Here is a 12,337-nt window from a genome sequence, read left to right on the forward strand (position 1 = left end):
TAAACTTCCTGGAACTAAGGATGGTTCATTAGGATGTATTATAGAGATTGGTTGGACACCAAAGTCATTCTGGTCCAGATGGGCACATAAATTATGATGTTTTACCTCAACAAGCAGGAAGGCATGGAATCATATCTCCTGTGTTAGGAGACCTTCCAGATATGAGGCATCATCTGACCTCTCAGGGAATGTCCTCAGGCCACATATCTGGCAGGTGTGGAGAATGTCCTGGTAGACAGTTTGAATCTGATCCTAGAACCCCATAAATGGTACCTGGTCCAGGAATAGTAAATCAGATATTCTGTGAGTGGTGAACCCCATGATAGATCTGCATCCCCTCAGAACAGAAAGGTTCCAATCTTCTGTTCCAGGAAAAGTGCACAACCCAAGCTAGTCTTGGATGTCATTGCCCTCAGTTTGGGGCAAGGGCTTGCTGTATGCATATCTTCTGATACCACTGGTTAGAAAGATTCTGATGATAAGAGGAGCCCGGAGATCAATGATTCTCATAGCCTCCTTTTGGCTGAGGCACATCTGATTCCCATTCTTGAAGGAGATGTCCATAAAGGAACTGATCAGGCTGGGTAATTCTCCACATCTCATCACTGAAGATCAAGGCAGGTTGTTCCATCCCAGTACTGGGTCCCTGATTCTCAATGCCTGAATGTTGAGAGGATGATTCTGCAACTTGTAGATATGTCAGAGGATGTCTCTTGTGTTCTTTTAATTTCAAGAAAGGATTCTATTAGGAAGTCCTATGGACTGAAATGAAGATTTACCTAGTGTATGAGCAAAAAGCCGTAGATCCTTTCTCCTGTGCCACACAACAATTGCTTGATTAACTTCTACATTTGTCTGTCAGGTCTTAGGACCAACTCAATAAGGGTTTACCTTAGTACAATTAGTGTCTATCACCAATATGTACAGCCTTGGGTTGTTCAATTTATATGGAGCCTGTTTTATTTGAAGCTTCCCATCAGACCTCCTGCTGTATCTTGGGACCTCAACATGGTTGTAACTCAGTTGATTAAAGCTCCCTTTGAGCCTCTGTGCTTCTGTGACCTGAAGTACCTGACTTGGAAGGACATATTTTTGGTGGTGGTCAGTGAGCTCCTGGCTTTAGTAATGTATCTACCTTATACCAAGTTTTATCATGATAGGGTGGTTCTATGCACCCATCCTAAATTTCTACCTAAGGTAGTATAGGAATTCTGTCTTAACCAGTTAATCATGCTTCCTGCATTCTTTCCTAGGCCACATGTCTATCAAAGTGAATAAGCACTGCACAGTTTGGATTGCAAAAGAATCTTGATTTTCTACCTGGAGGGGAGTAAAGCCCATAGAAATTCCACTGAGTTTTGCTTCATTTGACAACAACGAATTGGAGATTGCCATTGCCAAATACACTTTATCCAGTTGGCAAGTAGATTGTATCTCCTTCTGTTATTCCCAGGCGAGCCTGAATCAGGTGGGTTATGTCAAAGCTCACTCTATCAATGCTATGGCAGTTATTGGTGGCTCACCTAAAGTCTGAATCTGTGGAGGAGATCTGCAAAACTCCCAATGTAGAGGTTTCTCCACACAATTGCATTTCATTACTTTTTGAACAGGAACTCCAGATACAACAGTAGATTTAGTTAATCTGACTTACGGAATCTGAGGTGTAGAACTCCTAGAGTCCATTGTTTTTGTTCAAGGATGCCCTTCATAAGAAAAGAAAAAGAAAAAAAGGCCTGTTGCCAACAAATGTAATTATGCCTGTTAGCACTGTTTTGTTTCCTCTCTCTTTCATTTAGGGTAGTCTGTAGCTAGAGATTTCCCACTGGTGAAGACTCATTCAATTTGCACCACAAAATGTTATAAGTAACTGATCTGAGACAATCATAAATTTAAAGAGCGTATAATATCTCACCTAACAGCAGTTACACAGCCCTTGTGTTAACCACCCAAATGTGCCACTCAAATACTTTTAATCATAGGTCTCAACAACATTTTTTCAAAAAATATTTTTCCTTTTGTGCATATAAAAGTGTATCTAGAAAAATTAACACTTATTTGTATGTATTGGCTGCTGAGAAAGTATTGTTGAAAATGCCAACCTGACACGAGTATTGTTTTGGTGCTTCATCAAGACTGTCTGACAAAAAATTGTTCACTGAAAACAGAATAAACTTGTCAAACATTGAAAACATCAATTAAATTACATCATAATTTGACATCCAGAAACATATAGCTCAATACACATTCTCTTAGACCAAAACTCTCATGATTAATCATGGTTCAGCAACTTCCTGAGCTTGCATCTCTTGAATCAGCCGTCCATTATCTGCATTTTTAATTTTTTTAACTCAGCCTTTAAAAGCAGGACGACACCAATCAACTAGCTGATATGTCACAAGCCTAGCCAATCCATTTGACAATCCTCTGTGCTTTTTTCTTGAAACACAATTATTGCCACAGAAGATAAGGTTTCTTTTTGCTATTGTTTGTAAAGTCTATACCTAAAATGGATCTGTTTGCATTATATATTATATTATATATATTATATATTTAGCTATACCACCAACCCCTCCTAGCTGATACTTTACAAGAATCATCTCTATTTAGAGGGGAGGTTGAAACTGATAAACATCAGTCCTGGACAGAGTATGTACATCTATAGAAATGGCTGCTTAGGTTTGAATTCCATTCAACCACATTAGTACAATATTTGCACCAAAAAAATCATTCCAAAAGGTTTGAGGATCAATAAATCTCTATTGTTGTTTAGAGAGGATCAGTTTTTTGTAGAGAAATGGATTGCAATTTTAAATGTGTTCTAGGGACTTTATCCTATTAATAATTGATTTCACAAACTGAGTATAATAGATATTCGGCAGTAACATAATTGACCAAGTCATTCCAAGAATCAACCTCTCTAGTTGCTTTTCATCAACAATGGATGAATACAAGTTATTGTTGGAAAGATTTAAAACTGCATTGAAGCAATTGAAAAGCTGAAAAGAGATGAAGATTATACATCCAACAATGTTTATCGTTGGCTAAATAAACAATCTCTTGGGGATGGCTTACCTGAACATGTAACATTTAATGACTCAGGTGAGGATAAATCCAGCGATTTCAGATGATTCAGATTCTTGACTTTCAAAATTTTCAGCAGATGTTTCAGCCCCATTTTTAGAAAGAAACACAAGAGGCGGATCGCCCCAACAAATTTGTCAATGTCGACTTCATCGGGACCCTATTGCACAAGCATTTACAACATGGGAAGGTCCACAGACCAGGTCAAAAACTTGATAAGATCAGTTGTAATAAATCTCTCTAATGTTTCCTTAACTCCAGCACAGGAAGCAGTTCTGAATTTAAGGATTTCATTTATGCCCACGTTTACATACTCTTTTTGACTGCCAAATCTCTATATATTAATTTGTTAGAAAGTTACAAGTAAAATTGTATTGCTCGTTGCCTGACATGGCTGAAAACACCATATCTATTGTCTGTAATAAATCAAAAAGGATGCCACCTAACCCATCAGATCCCCATATTTTAACCTTTCAGGATCTTGTTTTGAGAGATACTGATATGATTCAGCAACAATCTTCTAAGACATATTTTAACTTGGATACGTGTCTATCTGCAGCATTAAGATATTTGTCATCAGATGACAGAATGTTTATTAAACCTACAGTTAAGGGTGGCAGTGTGACTGTGCAAGATTGGTCAAGATATTGTGCAGAATTAGCGAAAAAGTTGGCTGACACTAAGTATTATTAGGTTCTTGAAAATACTCCCACCCCTGACCTACAATCTTTGATAAGTCAGTTCTTGGCCATGGATAATTCTTTTTTGACAACAAAAGAAAGACATTTCCATACTGTGGGATATCCTCGCACACCATTATTATATGGAGTACCAAAGATTCTCAAGTCTTTAATGAATCTGCTGGCTAGACCAATTATTTCCAACAATGGAACTTTGTTTGAACTGCTAGCAATTTTTCTTGACAAACTTTTACAACCATATGTGCGTAAAATGAAATCTTATATGCAGGATACTACCCAAATGTTGACCAAGTTGAATACATTACCATCAGTGTCTCAGGATACGGTGCTTGTAACTATGGATGTAATACCATTATATACTAATGTTTCTCATGTCAAGGCTATTCAGACTATAGAGAATCTTTTTCAGAACTCTGTAAGATCTCATTGGGTTCTAACAAGTTTCTTAATGACTATTGTGAACTTATTATTGAGGAACAATTTTTTCAAATTTGGGGATACAGTTTACGAACAAACACATGGTATAGCCATGGGCTCATCTGTTGCATCATCAGTGGCAATCTGGTTATGGAGGTCTTAGAAGAACATGTTTATTCATCTCTTTTTTCACACGTTATCTTTTGGCTTTGTTGTATTTGGGATCTTTTCTTTTTATGGAATTCATCAGTATTTTTGGTGACTCTATTTTTCAACTGCTTAAATGAGTGCAGTCCTTTCTTAAAATTTATCATGCCTTTCAATAAAACTGATCTTGTTTTTAGACATTCAGATTAAGGTAAATTGCATGCAACTGTTTTTCGTAAGGATATTGAACGTAATAATTTCCTTATGTATCATAGCTTTCACCCAAAAGCCTTTAAGGCAGGTCTCCTGGTTTTTAGATTTAGAAGAATCTGTCATTACAAGATTTCAAAGAACAATCTTATCTGGCCCAACGCTTTTTTGAAAGGGGCTACCCGCTGACTGTGGTTTGTACAGCATATCAGCGAGCCTTCTTTTCAGATCGTAATGCACTTTTGAGATACCGTAATAGGAGAGATATTTTTTAAGATGTCTGTGTATTGCAACATTTAGACAAAGCCATTTTAATATCTCGCAATATTAAGCAACATTGGCATATTCTTGGATTCCACCCAGTATTTTCAGAAGCACCATTAATCTCTTACAAATGAGGCTTGAATATCAAAGACTGAGATCAGAGCTTCATTTCATGGTTCTACAATTGTGGGAAGTGCTGGAAATCCCATGGGTCACTTTTCATGTCACTGGTGTAATATGTACTATTTCCATCCATAAGCACTGTTCATAAGCACTGCAAATACACAAGAAATGTGATTATATTTAATACCGTGTTCATGCCCCATGTTGTATGTTGGGCGAACAAAAAGAGACCCATAGGGTGAGGCTATGAGAAATCGGAGCCATTTAAACACCCAAAAGCTTGATGCGCTTATGGTTAATCATTGTTACTTTTCATCATGTTTTTGAAGATCTTTGTTGGCAATAATTGAAGCAATAACAGTACCATCTCGAGGGGGAAATATCCAGTCTGTTTTAAATTATAAGGAACAGTGCTGGATTTTTCTCCTCAGTATCACTCTCCCTAGGGGTATGAATGATGCTGTTATATGGTCAGCTGTATTATGAAATGTAGAAAAGTGATTGATTCTTTTTGTGCTTTGTTCCTTCACCTGATTAGATGTCCTCTTGTTTTTTGAGGATCATCAAATGTATTGGCTAGGCTTGTGTTGTATCAGCTAGACATTTGGTCTCCTTCTGCTTTTAAAGGCTGAGATAAAAAATTTAAAATGCAGACAATGGATGGTGGATTCAAGAGACACAAGCTCAGGACGCTGCTGAACCACAGTCATGAGAGCTTTGGTCTAAGAGAATGATGTGTATTGAGCTGTATTTGGATGTCAAATTGATGTGATTTAATTGCTGTTTTCAATGTTTAACACAAGTTTTTTCTGTTTTCAGTGAAGAACTGAATCAATTTTTTGTCAGACACAACCCCTGATGAAGCACCGAAACACGACTTGTGTCAGGTTGGCGTTTTCGACTTTAATACTTTCTCAGTGGCCAGTACATACAAATAAGTGTTATATGCACAAAAGGAAAAGTATTTTTTGAAAAAATTTTGATGAGACCTATGATTAAACGTATTTGAGCAGCACAACATTTGGGTAGTTAACACAATATTTGTGTAACCGCTGTTAAGTGAGATATTATACACTTTTTATATTTATGATGGTCTCAGATTAGTTACTTATAACAACATTTTGTGGTTAAGATTGCATAAATTTATCTGTGTGCTTTTTTCTTGAAACACGTTACTGCCACAGAAGATAAGGTTTCTTTTTGTCCCTGGTGAGAACTACCATCCTGTTTGTCCTCTGAGAAAACAGTTGCTTATCTGTAACAGGTGTTCTCTGAGGACAGCAGGATGTCAGTCTTCATGAAATCCTCCCACTTCCCCTAGGAATTGGCTTATCCCTATAAATGCTAAGGAAAAGATTGAAGGGGTCCCTGTGTGCCTCTCCAGGCATGCCATTATACCAATCTAAATTCTAAAAACTTTGACACACAAGTTCTGGGCCAGGCTCCATGCAGAAGGTATTGGGTAACTTGCACTGAGTGGCACTTACAACCCTAAGCAATTTACTGGGCAGACTAGATGGACCATTTTGGTGTATCTGCTGTCATTTACTATGCTACCATGGATGATGTCACCCACTGACATCCTGCTATTCGTGGAGATCATATGTTATAGGTAAGCAAATCTGATTCATCATGATTAATATGTAAAAGAATTGAAAAGAAACTTATATATCACAAATTGCTATATCAACAATCTAATTAACATTCTATGATCCTGTATAGACCCATAATGGGAATGTTGCTTATGTAACAATATAGTTAACATGTTCTGATTTTGTGTTGACCCATAATGTGAATGTTGCTTTTGTAAACCATTGTGATCTTCTTTTGGAATGAAGTATATAAAATGCCTAAATAAAATAAATGAACAAAAAATGAGATGAACATATGTTTCCTTATTTTCTTTCTTAAAGCTTGCTTCCATTCTCAAAGCTGCTTCAGTTGCTCTTATAAGGAAAGGGAGTGACTGGGTGTATTGTAGCAGATGTAATTTCTCTTTAGAGAGCCTCTGAGTGACTGGAGTACATAACCCTCCTCCCCCAAAAAAAAACCAACACAAAAACATGCTTTTATAAGAGAATGCATGACTACTTGGGGCAAGATTACTGTTAAAGTTCCAAAAAAGGCCATGATAAATCAACATATTCTGAATGAATGGGCTAGTACTGCAATTGAAGCCAGTGTACGTTTATATTCCTAAATTAGCCTCCATTGGTATAAATCCTGTACAGTGTAAATATTCATCAGGATATAAAAAGGAAAAGCTTCATTCTGATATCTTTCAGCATAAATTCACACAGTAAGCAGTTTTCATTGTATAGTGAGGTTGCACTCTGATTACCAACTTGCTGTCACATAGGCACATGTTCTGGCTACAGTGAAGCTTGACCATGATAGCTTTCAGTTAATACAGTTTTTGTGTAGTTACAAGTATTGGGTAAGGATTGGCATGATTCCAAGTCTGTAATGGCATTGCTATTGCTCTGAGAACACCTTGATAGGTGACAATTGGGTCTTTTTCTAGAGCGTTCTAGGAAATTCTTAGTAGCTTTTGTCCCTGTGCACCCACATCCTTGCGGCATGCTCCTGCTTGTCTCTTTCCATACAGTTGTATGGACATTTTCATCTCTGAATTGCATTCCTGTGCTAATTTTCCTTTCTGTGGAATGTTATTAAACTTTTTTCAGTTCTTGTCAGCGTATCTCAGAAAATCTTTTCTGCTCCTGCTATTTCCATAGTTGTTCGTTTTGGCACTTTTCAAGTCTTTATGGTTTTTTGGTTTCTGTCAGCAAGCTGAGGTAGAGGGTGCTGACCCTGCCCCTAAAGAATCCCTGTCACCAAGTCTTACGGCCCACTCTGAAGAAAAAGCCCCAGGCAGTCAAAAATAAAATAGTGCACTTAAGAAAGCAAAAATCCTGACAGCTTGTTTTAAAGCAAAATGAAGAAATTTAACCAAATCCAAGATGGCCCTTTAAGAACATCGTCATGCAGTCTGCACCCTAAAATGGATCAGTTGGACTGAGTGCTGTGAAGTCAAGTTCAGAGCAGCAGCTGCTACCAAGCGCTGCAACACCACAGAGCTATGATTGCAGTTTTGTTTTCTGTCAAGCTGCAGTCCTCCATACTCAATACCTGTAATAGGTCAAAGGAAGAAGGATCATTACTAGGACTGAAAGGTGGGGGCTGGGGTCATATGCTTTTATGAGAACTTCTGGTATTGAAACAAATACTGCTGGTGCCTTCACTGCCTTGCATTACTAGTGCACAAGTTCTATTGTGGAAGAAATTGATGTTAAAGGAAATTCCCATTCTCATTGTAAGGACAGGGTATTGTCCTTGTTCAGTCCAGAGGACATATTCAGTAAAGTCATCACTGTTTTTACAATTGAAATAAAACAGGGATGAACTATTCAGAAATCTTTAAGGCAAGAGGTTGAGAGTTCTCTCTTGAAGCTTAAATCAGTTTGTGCAAATTTTCAACATTCCCCCATCATTTTTAATGTGAATTGTTATTCATATATTTGGCGTGCTCTGCAAAGAAGCTTTAAATTAAATTAAAAAAAAAATTAAGAATACCTTTAAACAATGTGCAGAGCTAGCATACAAAGGCTGAAAGAGAGACAGGCATAAGGACTATTTTTACTGCACTCTAAGAAGAATATGCAATGGTGTGAAGTCTTTAGTTATACTTCAGCATTTCCCAAATGTATGCTTTGTTTGGAACAAAATGTAACATTGTTTATCAGAAATGATGTTGTATATTTTGAAATAAAAATGAAAACTCTGCAATTTGTTTTTAATAGCTTCAAGTAGTGGCACAAGACTTCATAGAGGCTATGTGGAAGAGGCTACATTTGAGGATAAACCGCCACAAGCCACTCATATTGTGTTTGTTGTTCATGGCATTGGACAGAAAATGGAGGAAGGAAGGATTATCAAGAATACAGCAATGTGAGTACTCCAAAGCAGTGTCACTTGATGAATGAACCTAAAGCAGGGCTGTGATTCAGAGTGAAAATATAGTGGTGAGAGTACTCTATGGCAGGGTCACTTGATGACATGCACTTAAAGTAGGGCTGTGATACCAGAGTAAAGCTCCGCACATTCATCCTGGGATCACTTTAGTAAAGAAATATTTTAGTGTTTCTCCTGAATTTACCCACTTCCAGCCTCATGACTTCCTTGTTCTAGAATGAAAAATGCTTGCCTCCTTCTTTTTATGATTAAAAACAAAATGCAGATTTTTTCCATTTTTACATCTTAATTGTGGCGGACTGTTTGACCTATTGGTGGAGTATTAGAATAATTTACATGTTATACTTTCAGTTTTGATCAACTAGGTTTTTGTTTTTTTTTGAAACATACAAATGTACATTATTGACTTACAGAGAGAATAAGATATTGTTAAAAAAAAGAAAAATCAGGACTTTCTAAACTTTTAGCCAGTGTAAGCCCAAACAACGAGCAAACCAAATTAACAAAGGATGCCCCCTCAAATTTGTTTTCTAAATCACTTTCCCTTCTCCACCTCCCTCTTCTAGCTGATTTCTTGATTCCCCCTCAGCCCCCCCCCAGCTGATCTGATCTCTCTCAACTGCTTCCTCCTGTTGACCCTTTAACTCTCATCTCCCTCCCTCAGGATTGTTCACCCAGTCACATCTGCACTTTCCTCCCTAACTCATCCTTCCTCTCACTCCTCCAGGTTCATCCCCTTCCCCAGGCCCACTCCTCCACAAGTTTCATCCATTCTACCCCATCTTATCTATTCTCTTTCACTCCTGTGCTCTTCTCCCCCAGAATCATCCATTCTCTGTCTCTCCCCAAGTTTACCCCTAGTCTCAGCCTCTTTCTCCCTGCCCCAGCCAGGCTTACCCCTCACTCTAACCTCAACTTCCCAGAGCTCATCCCCATTTTTCCCTTTTTAACACCCCTCCTCCACCTTTTCCATATTTAAAACTATTCCATTCTGCTAGAGGAGTTGGCAGGAAGAAAATGAGTGCTACAGGCCAGGAAAGATGTGATCGTACGTAGTGTGCTAAAAGAACAGTAGCCAAGGTTATTACATAGGTACATGATGGCAGCAAAAGACACTATGGCTCATCGAGTTTGCCCATCCATCCAATTTAGGTTTACTATTTCCATCACTCCCTTAGAGATTCCCTGTGTTTATCCCATGCTTTCTTAGCATTATGAAATTTTAATCCACACCAGTGGTTATGCATCTCTACCAGCACTTGGAGATGGAGCAAAGATGATGTCATGGTACGTATATCCCTGCACTGACATCAGCCCCCTCCAGTATTCTCCATTTCCAGCAGATGGTGTCATGCATTTCCCTACAGGGAATTGCTTGTTAAAAGAAAAAGGAGAAAGAAGGAGATTATGTACGCACCTCTTCTCCTAAGGTGATACCTCATGATCCCTCCTTAAGTCAAGTGCCTTGGTCGGATAGCTGGTTTTTCGGCATGGACTTAGCTGCCAGGAGAGTACAGCTGAAAGGCTAGCGGATGCAGGAAACAGAGTGCAACAGTGAAGGCATTAGCCCTCTCCCCCTGCAGCCGGAGACCGACTCTGTACTCGGCCGAGATGAGCTGAGTTCAGGTAAGGATTTAAAAAAAAAAAAAAAAAAAAAGTGAGAGAAGTAGAAGGAAATGAAAGAGAGATAATATTAGGGATTTCTCTCACCCTCTCTTCTATTCTGGTCTTCGAGCCTTGGTGGGCCAATCTGATGTTTGCTCAGGCTCCGTGAGGGGATGGGGAGTCGCACCAGTTTTGGGTTGAGCAGTCTTTTGGGTTAGGCTCCGCTCCCAGGCTTTCTGAATTGGCACATGGTAGGCCATGTTGGCATTCTCGCACTTTTTTCTGCACATGTCTGCCGCGAAATAGTGCCTCTTCTTGGTTCGCGCCTGCGCGTCCAGACTGGGCATCCGTCTGGGCCATGTGGATGGGCATACAAGTTTTGAGCGTCTATAGTACGCACTTATACATGTAAATGTCCCATGTTTGGGCATCCTATCTTTGGGCTTACTGTCCAGGTTCGCTTTGTATAGATGCACAGTTCGACGCTCAATTGTCAGTCACTTGTAAGTGTGCTGCTAGTGGATGTTTTATCCATGGTGCTGGTAGTAAAGAAGCTTAAGTGCCTTGTGATTTAGACTACTGCTATATATAGAAATGTCCACTAACAGGTTCCCTCTAATCTTGTTAGCACTGTTCAGAGGCTTGGGGAGAGTTGTCTCCCACTGGCTTTTTCTGAGACCAGCCCTTCCCAGCATGATGTGAGAATGGATCTGGAAGGGGATCTGTCAGAATTTTCACTTGGTTTTGAGGCCCCCCCCCAACTGGATTTCAACTGGGGGGGGGGCAACTCAGTGGATGCCAGTCTGATGCCCCCTGGTTTTGGTATGGATCCTCCACCCTTCCTTGGGTGGAATTGTTTCAGGGTAGCAGTCCTTTCTACAGGTACGTTCGGCAGAGCCAGCAAACCTAAAAAAAACCAAACAAAAAAATAACTAGGGTCGCAGGCTGCAAAATCTCACAAGTCTGGTGCCGCGGGTAATGTTGGAGTATTCCTCATCCTGCTGCGAGTCACTCTGATGGGGAACCAGGTGGCATGGATGATGAAAAGCGATCCTTACAGAGCATTCTATAATAGAGATAAGTTGCAGGCTTTTCTCACCCTGACCAGAAGATGTAGAGACAAAGACAAGATGGAAGCGGTACAGAGAAGGGCAATCAAGAAGGTGGAGGATCTTCATCGGATGACGTACGAGGAGAGATTGAAGAATCTAAATATGTACACCCTGGAGGAAAGGAGGAGCAGGGGTGATATGATTCAGACTTTCAGATACTTGAAAAACTTTAATGATCCAAAGACAACGACAAACCTTTTCAGACGGAAAAAAATCAGCAGAACCAGAGGTCACGAGCTGAGGCTCCGGGGAGGAAGACTAAGAACCAATGTCAGGAAGTATTTCTTCACGGAAAGGGTGGTGGATGCCTGGAATGCCCTTCCGGAGGAAGTGGTGAAGTCTAAAACTGTGAAAGACTTCAAAGGGGCGTGGGATAAACACTGTGGATCCATCAAGTCTAGTGGGCATAAATATAGAGGAGGTGGTAAAACACTGCACGGAGCGGCAGTAGCCACAGAGGCATTCACGGAGCGGGATGCCAGTGGCCAGTAGTTGTTCCACCTTCAGGCAGCAAAATACTGCACGGAGCGGCAGTAGCCACAGAGGCATTCACGGAGCGGGATGCCAGTGGTTTGTGTTCCACCTTCACGGAGCGGAAGGTTGGAGGGCTGCCATCTCCAAAAAAACAAAAAAACCAAAACAAAAAAACAAACAAACAAAACAGAGGTGGGTAAGAGTATGGGGCAGGGGTGTGGCCGTTTA

The 12,337-nt window shown here is 39.7% G+C and overlaps 1 protein-coding gene across 2 annotated transcripts in view; it reads left to right on the forward strand.

Moving 5' to 3' along the window:
- DDHD1 (DDHD domain containing 1) overlaps positions 1-12,337 on the forward strand; it is a 302,420-nt gene that overhangs the window by 156,618 nt on the left and 133,465 nt on the right. For both annotated transcript variants that reach the window (XM_029598301.1, XM_029598300.1), the window contains one exon: positions 8,747-8,894. In XM_029598301.1, coding sequence (XP_029454161.1) covers positions 8,747-8,894 — 148 coding nt within the window. The remainder of the gene's footprint in view (positions 1-8,746; positions 8,895-12,337) is intronic.

Source organism: Rhinatrema bivittatum, chromosome 4 (assembly GCF_901001135.1).
Source record: "Rhinatrema bivittatum chromosome 4, aRhiBiv1.1, whole genome shotgun sequence".
Taxonomy (NCBI): domain Eukaryota; kingdom Metazoa; phylum Chordata; class Amphibia; order Gymnophiona; family Rhinatrematidae; genus Rhinatrema; species Rhinatrema bivittatum.